Here is a 7,423-nt window from a genome sequence, read left to right as displayed (position 1 = left end):
GTTTCAATCCCCTTTTAATTATTGCATGTATTCTCTCTTAATCACCACGCATCAAGAGCCAATTGGTGACAAATTACATTGTATTGTTTTATGCTGAGGTTGAGGTGATGGAGTAGTATATTGTATAGGAATACCTCATTGAAAAAAAAAAACCAATGTATTTCAAAGTAAGTTATGCAACTACACGTCATTGGTCCAATAGGGATTTTTCGTTTTCTTTATGTGTCAAAAAAAAAAAGAAAAGAAAAAAAAGGAGGTCATAAACCCTAACACTGGCTAAAACCCACACCTTTTCGTCTCTCTTTCTCTCTCTCCAATGATGGTAGCCATGGAAGCAGAGCTTCAATCCTCTGAAAATCATCAGAAAAATGTCGCAAAAGTATTATGCGAAGAATGCAATTCTAAAGAATTCAAGTATAAATGCCCAGCTTGCTTTCGCCGCACTTGCAGCCTTCCTTGCGTCAATTCCCACAAACAACTTTCTGGTTGTACTGGCAAAAAATCCCTCTCCCAGATTATCCCCCTTTCTCAATTTGACGATTCTACCCTTCTTTCTGGTATCCTTCTTCCCTTTCATTGTTTCCAATTATTAGTATTTTTACCAATTTTTTTTAAAAAATATTCATTTTTATGGTTAGTCATATATTTATGATGCTATGTTATTATAAATTTGTTGAATTTTTAATGGAGGATGTTATTAGGCAACTGGGTTTTGCTAATTTAGTTAAATTTCAATTCTGGGATATCACTTGTAGCTAATTTTGCTGATTAAATTTTAGTTTTCATTACTATTAGCAAAATTTTGTGGATTTTGATTATTCTAGTTTTGGTTGTTTCTTGTTTTTGTTTTTGGTTTGATTTTGTCATTCAAATTGACATTGATAAACTGTGCAATAATGGCAGTGTGTTTTGTTCAGATTATAATTTGTTAGAGGATGTCAAAAGGGTAGCTGAATCTGCCCAGAGAATGCGTGTTAAGTTATGTGGTCATCATCCTCAATTTAGGCTCCCTTTCCATCTTAAAGCCCTTCGGACTGCTGCGGCGAGAAAAGGGACTAAGCTTTTGTTACTTCCTGCTGGAATGGCTAAGAGGGAGAAGAATCAAACAAGATATAATCAAAGGTAATCATTTATATACTGTGACACACTTCCAGAAGAATTTGGTATTCAACTTTCGAGATATAGGTAGTCCTTCATTAAAAAAAGATCGTAACTTCGAGTTGCTGGATGATTGAGGCTTGATGATTCAGTTTCTTTCCTTTTGCCTTTGTATTCTCATGTTTTAAAGTTTGTTGTCAATTTCATGGTTGTTGTGTTGGTAACAAAAAGACAGGAATTTATAGTTCATCTAGTTCATTTTCTCGAGGAGGTTAGATGTGGTGTGGAAACTTTGAGGCACTGATTTCAAGTGAATGAAGTGATTGTAGAATATGGTAATTTTCAATCATGATATGAAGGTAGAAAGAATAGCCAATATACTGTTGCTATGCTTTTAGGAAATGTCCATCTTTATAAGCAACTTTAGGAAACTGGATATTTGATTTTTAAAGACCCTTCATACATAAAAGATGTTTACTTTTATTGCTAATACTCCTCTCTCGGTAGAGGTATCTGGTAAAAAATTTGTGTATGGCTGCATGAAAGGTCAAATAATAAACTGCTGAGTTAGTATATTCCAATTAGACATAACCTTTTTGCATTGTGAAGGATGAGTATTGTGGACATGTTATTTATGGTTCTACACTTCTACTTATCTTCCAGGAAGAAATCTATCTCATGGACAATTGAATGGCGATTTAATTCAACAGATGTTGCTTTACTTGAACATGGGTGAGTATCTATACTTCTCTTATCATATTTCAATACAAACTTCTTTGTCTTCAATCCTGTGTTGGTAAAAGCCTCTGTGGGGTGTATCTCAGGAAAATTGACCTTTTGGTTTTCGTGCACGAGTCATGTTATTTCTAACACATCTAGTGATGGGGCTTTCTAATATATACCTGTGCAGTGTCCATGAAAGCACAACGTTGCGCTCAGTAATTGAGAAGCATCTACAGCCTAGCCCCTGGAAAAATAAGTTGAGGAGATTTTGTGATGAACCACTGGACAACCTCAAGCTTTTTATACGTAAATATCATAAGGTTCTTAATTTTGACCTCTTTGTTGTTTTCTTGACAGTATCCTAGTTTTAGCTCTGTTAAAAGCTGTTCAGTGCCATCTGACAGTCAACTTTGGTTTGCAGGGCAACAAAGCACCATATCGTGAGCTGGATTTAGATACACCTTTGAACCAACTTTTTGGCGGTCTAGTTATTTTGGAATACCCAATTATTCGTGTTTTCCTTCCGTCTGATAGCTATGATTTTGAAGTTGTTAAAGACGTCAGGCCCCTTCCAAGTTGGCGGGACTCCAAGAGACCCGACAAGGATGATATTGCAAGTCCAGTGGGTGTTACTTTTAGAGAGGAAGAGATTAAAGAAGATGAAACTGCTCCTGAACCTCAAATTATCGATCTTCTGAAGAGATCAGAAGCGGATACGCGCAAAACAAACTTGATTGATTTTCAGAAGATCGACAAGCAATCTAATGACTCACCAAATAAGTCCCAGAGACAAAAATTCGAAAGCGATGAAGTTTTTTCCGGTGACGTCAAGGAAGTTGAAATGTTGGATGCAAAAAATGAGGATTTTGATTTCGACCAAGAGTTGATTGACGCATATTCATTCCTCATGGAAGAAAACAATCCGGATGACTATCTTAATTACAAACCTGATGGTGAAGCAGGGGACCATGTAGATACTAATGTATACTTTGCAGACGTGGAAGAATTGGAAGAGGGAGAGATTCCCAACTCCGTAGTCTGAATTACCTTGTCAAAGGAAATTTAAGGATGAGTCCTCGTTTGTAACAATTATTTTTCTGCAAAGCATTTGGAGTAGATTACATAGGTTTCCTGGTATTTTAAAGTAACACTGCCTGGGTATCAGTTAGAAGATTATTTCTAGTAATGCTGTTATTTTATAGCGGGTTTTCTCCTTGATACAGATAGTTAAACAGTTTTTTTTTTTTTTTTTTTTCAATTTGTTGAAACCTTTGTTGTAACACCGCAACACGTGTAAGTTAATGAGTAAAATTTTTACTGTATCTCATCTTTACTGTATATCGAGTAAATTTTGGTTTAATGTATTTCATTGCAATTGGGAAATTATCCGTGTTGATAAAGCTTAATTGTTAGCTACAGAGGTATTGTTAAGGGGATAAATTGCCCTTATTTTCAATGGTACGTGAAGGCCTGAGGAATTCGCGCAATGATAGTATTTTAAAACATGTTGCATGAATGCTAAGGATGTGTTAAGACTGTGGGAAGCTGGGAGCTAGAGCTACTGTCTTGTTGTGCCATGTCTTTGTGGAAGATCAATTAACAGTAAAAATGAATGTAATGGGCCTAATGGCTGAGGAAGTGAGCTAAATACGCTATCTGAAAGAGGATGAAGCTGAATTGTGTCACAGCTTTGTTTTTAGGCAGAGTGGTCGGGTTAGGAGTTGTGACGAGTAACAAGGGGGGTGGATGTGGTAGCTGCTGCTGCTACCTAATTTTGTGCTTGCTGAACCATATGTTGCAGAAATGAGTGCAGTTATTTCTAGTTAAAAAGTTGCCCTATACAGGTATACTGCAGTTATATTGAGCCAATTGAGGTATTATAAATGCTTTTTCTTATTGTTTTCTGTAGTTGGTTTAGTCAGTAAGCATCACATAGAAAATGCTACCTAAAAAACCCTTTGCAACACGGTGAAGATGTCCCAGTTCCGTGAAAATGTCTTTTCAGCTTGACATGTCTGCAATTGATATTACAACATACAACAGGCATAAATTGCTCAATTCGGGGCATGCCCGAAACATGTTGGAGCTACTAAATGTGCCTATAAAGGCATTCATTTTTCACAGTTTGGGTTTCCATGCTGTTGCTATCAAACACGGCAGAACCTCTTAAAAGTTTGAAACTGCTATCTAATCAAGGTAAGAATAGCTTGAAATAAAAGGCAGAAGCTAAACATAAATTACAAGAACAGTTAGTCCCCCAAAGCAGGTCAGGTAGTTTGAATTTGATCAACTCGTCATGAAACTTCATGGGAAAGAGCAAAAACACGTTTTCTAGGATGAAGGATCAGCATTGTGCCATCCCTTAGTGCAAGGTGGAATGCTCATGAACTCGTCAAATTCCTTCACATGAACATCACAGCATTTCCACTGCAAACACAAGAAAGCCACTCTTAGTATTCATGGACAACAAAACTGCAATATAGATTTGCATAAAAAACTAGGTGTGAAATCTCACTCCTCTCATTCGGTCATGGAAAACAGCAGGCCCTGGATGATGGTTGCATGCAGTATCATGATTATCTATCTCTTTAAAAGTTTGACCGCAACCCTTATTCTTACAAACTTGAGGCTCAGTTATGCTGATTGTCTTCCGGGGATGAGCAGAAGCATTTACAGTCACTTCTGCAGCAGTGACCGCCTGTGGTACCACAGGTTTAGGTTTTGGCTGTGAACCTGAAAAGATGTAAGTTGTTACGTCAGAGATTGAAAGAAACAAAATACCCTGTTAATTTTGCACTTCCAATGAGTTCAAAATATGAAAGACAAAAATATATTCACAACATTCCAACCATAAATTGGTATTACGAGTAAGGCAGAGCATCAACTATTGCCCAGATAAAAAGCTCACACACAAAGAGAGTAATACCGTGGTCTGAGCAGAAAAATCCCTGCCTGCATCTAGAGCAAGTTTCTTTTGCTGATGTAGCTGTTGTAGGAGCTGAGATGGGACTAGGAACAGCTGTGGGGTTCCTAGATCTTGGGGCAGGCTTAGTGAGCACAGGTTTCTCAGTTGTGTGTTTACCCGTTTTGCATCTTCAATGGAAAAGAAGACAACACAAGAATGAAAAATTAAATAAAAATTGAGGAAAACCAAATGAATCTATTGTAATCAATAACGAACTATGCAATGCAGTGGAAATAAAAATGCAATGAATACATTAGAGACTGCAAGTGACAAAGGTATCAATAATAATGCATATGCAATGTACATCGGAAATGGCAAAGACATACCCTGGAATATCCATAAACAAGCTAAAGTCATGACTTTTTTTCTTGCAACAGCTCCATTCTTTCATTCCATCATGAAATAAAGGCTGAAATTACAGAAAGAGGCTTATTAAGTTAAAATGTATATAAATAAAGATATTAGTAATATAAAAATATTAGGAACAAGAATCAAAATGAGAAAGATCTCATAGAAAAAATGATATAACTATATAAGATAAAAAGAGAGGAGGCACTTACTCCCTGAAAACAAAAGGAAATCGAACAAGTCCAGCGCCAATATGCAATAAAGATGAAAAATACGTCAGTTACAACTACAAGTTACAGTGCCCAAGCATTCAAGCTTGCACGTAATTATTCAACCATACGTAAATTCCAAATAATCAAGCGAAAAATATTTCCTCCAAACGAAAAAGAGCAGTTGCAAGAGGGGGGATTAAAAAAAAAAAGACATTGCTGGTCAATGCAGAACAACATCTTAGAGAGTATATAAATCCTTTAAATGATAAAGACAGATTTCAATTATTGAAGATATTATAGATACCACTTCCTAATTTCTATTCCCTTTACAAGGGGAAGGGATAGGGAACGGACGTCAGGTAATTGAGTCAAACGATTCTTCACTCCAGAGTCTAGAGTCCTGCAGTTCTCCCAAACCCGAAACAAACAACCTGGTTTTAACATTCTTCAAGGGAAGAATAGATTACCCAAGAAAAGTTTGACCTAAGTGAGGCCTTTGTCAACAAGCTAATTAGCTCCCTTAATCCCTTCTTGTAAGTTTCAGCTAACAAAGATCAAACCACAATCATTTACTAATATATCTGAATAGGGAAGAAAGGATAACTGATGAAGCCTTGACCCAAACAACGCCCTCAACGACAAGCTAATCAGCTCTCATCAGTTTCATGGTTTCTTAAGTTATCATCTATACCAAAGACTATTACTTTCTGAGAACTGGCCTAGCAGCCTAACACTAGCCTAAACTCCATAATGTATACCCGGTTCCTCACCGAAGCGATTAGAGAAGAAGGGAAAAGGGTTTACGGGCAGGAGACATGAAGGCATGCAGATGAAGAATGTGGCATTACTTTCTAAATCAAGGAAAATTATTCTCAGCCTTGGAAAAACTAATATATTCAATCTATAAAAACTACTGCCTCTCGTTAAAAACCTTATAAAGAAACTAATTAACCTTAGAAACAACCACCACCATCCCCTTCCGACAACCACCAAACACCGCCGCCTAAGTTACTTATCAATCCTAACTCCGTTGAAAGGCAAAGGTATTGCTAGATTCGTCACTAGACACAATTACACAAGGCCATATACATAATCAAAAACCAAAATATTGCCATAAGTTATCAATCCTCCTTTTTTCCTTCGTTCCTTGAACAACTCCTAAATCACAATCAATTAAGTCATTCAATTATATATTTTATAACCTCCTAATAACCAATCAATAACTGAATTAATTAACATAGTCTCAATTTCAAAAATAAAATTAAAAAAAAATAAAAATTCACTTCTCTAAAGCTCATAGATTTTAACACAATTGAGATATGTTGCATTCAAATTGGATGTAATTCCACACAAAATAAAAGGTGCAAAACTCCAAATTAGACTACATAAATCAAACAGCACAGTTAGTTTAGCAGATCAAATTAAAAACATAAGAAATAAAGGGATGAAAAATAGAAAATACCGAATCGTGGAAAACGCAAGAACCTTCTGGATTGTGATCGAGCGTAAAGGTAGCATTGCAGCCGATTCTCTGGCATCGAAGGTTAACTGGTTGTTCAGACATTATCTCTCCTCTTTTTGTTTGGAAGAAACTTGACCAGATTTTTCTTCAACTCACTTTACCAGAATTGTCGGGGGACACACTCTATGAATAAGTGGAGATCAATTGTACTGCAAACTACGGAGTACTTATTAGGAGTATTATTACTGTATTAAACTTCGTAATATTAATAGATAAAGATTTTTTTTTTTTTTTATTAACTTTTTCAAAGAAATTGGTGTAATTTAAATATGGAAATATACAATTTTATCAAACCCACGTTTCCCTACCTTGTAAAAAGTAAGAGATTGCTCCCTATAAAAGTAGAAGATTGCTTTTATAAATAGCGCATGGACCATTATATCCCTCAAAATGTTTGTTTACCTTATTACATCCCTGTGTAATTTTGTAATTTTTCTTAAGACCCATTAATCAATTAGAAATTAAATGGAGGATAGAATACGTAATAAAGTTGGAGGTTATGGTTTAATTACATGACAACATTAGTCACTGGACGACAAAAGGTTGTTGCTTTAT

General features: G+C 36.0%; 2 protein-coding genes across 2 annotated transcripts; one reads left to right on the top strand and one right to left on the bottom strand.

Annotated features, from left to right (window-relative positions):
* The first annotated feature begins 94 nt into the window (after positions 1-94).
* LOC110692394 (box C/D snoRNA protein 1-like) lies at positions 95-3,154 on the top strand. The gene is made up of 5 exons (XM_021869395.1): positions 95-557; positions 918-1,122; positions 1,762-1,830; positions 2,009-2,141; positions 2,243-3,154. The coding sequence occupies exons 1-5, from the start codon at positions 317-319 to the stop codon at positions 2,861-2,863; spliced, it is 1,269 nt and encodes a 422-aa protein (XP_021725087.1). The 5' UTR covers positions 95-316; the 3' UTR covers positions 2,864-3,154.
* Positions 3,155-3,804: 650 nt separating this feature from the next.
* Positions 3,805-7,185, bottom strand: LOC110692402 (cysteine and histidine-rich domain-containing protein RAR1-like). Its single transcript, XM_021869402.1, has 6 exons — positions 6,809-7,185; positions 5,347-5,349; positions 5,113-5,195; positions 4,748-4,914; positions 4,337-4,554; positions 3,805-4,248 (listed from the first exon to the last, which is right to left on the bottom strand). The coding sequence occupies exons 1-6, from the start codon at positions 6,908-6,910 to the stop codon at positions 4,153-4,155; spliced, it is 669 nt and encodes a 222-aa protein (XP_021725094.1). The 5' UTR covers positions 6,911-7,185; the 3' UTR covers positions 3,805-4,152.
* Positions 7,186-7,423: the final 238 nt, after the last annotated feature.

Source organism: Chenopodium quinoa, unplaced genomic scaffold (genome assembly GCF_001683475.1).
Source record: "Chenopodium quinoa cultivar QQ74 unplaced genomic scaffold, ASM168347v1, whole genome shotgun sequence".
Classification (NCBI taxonomy): Eukaryota; Viridiplantae; Streptophyta; class Magnoliopsida; order Caryophyllales; family Amaranthaceae; genus Chenopodium; species Chenopodium quinoa.
Note: the sequence above shows the minus strand (reverse complement) of the source record. Positions and strands in the feature narration are given on the sequence as shown.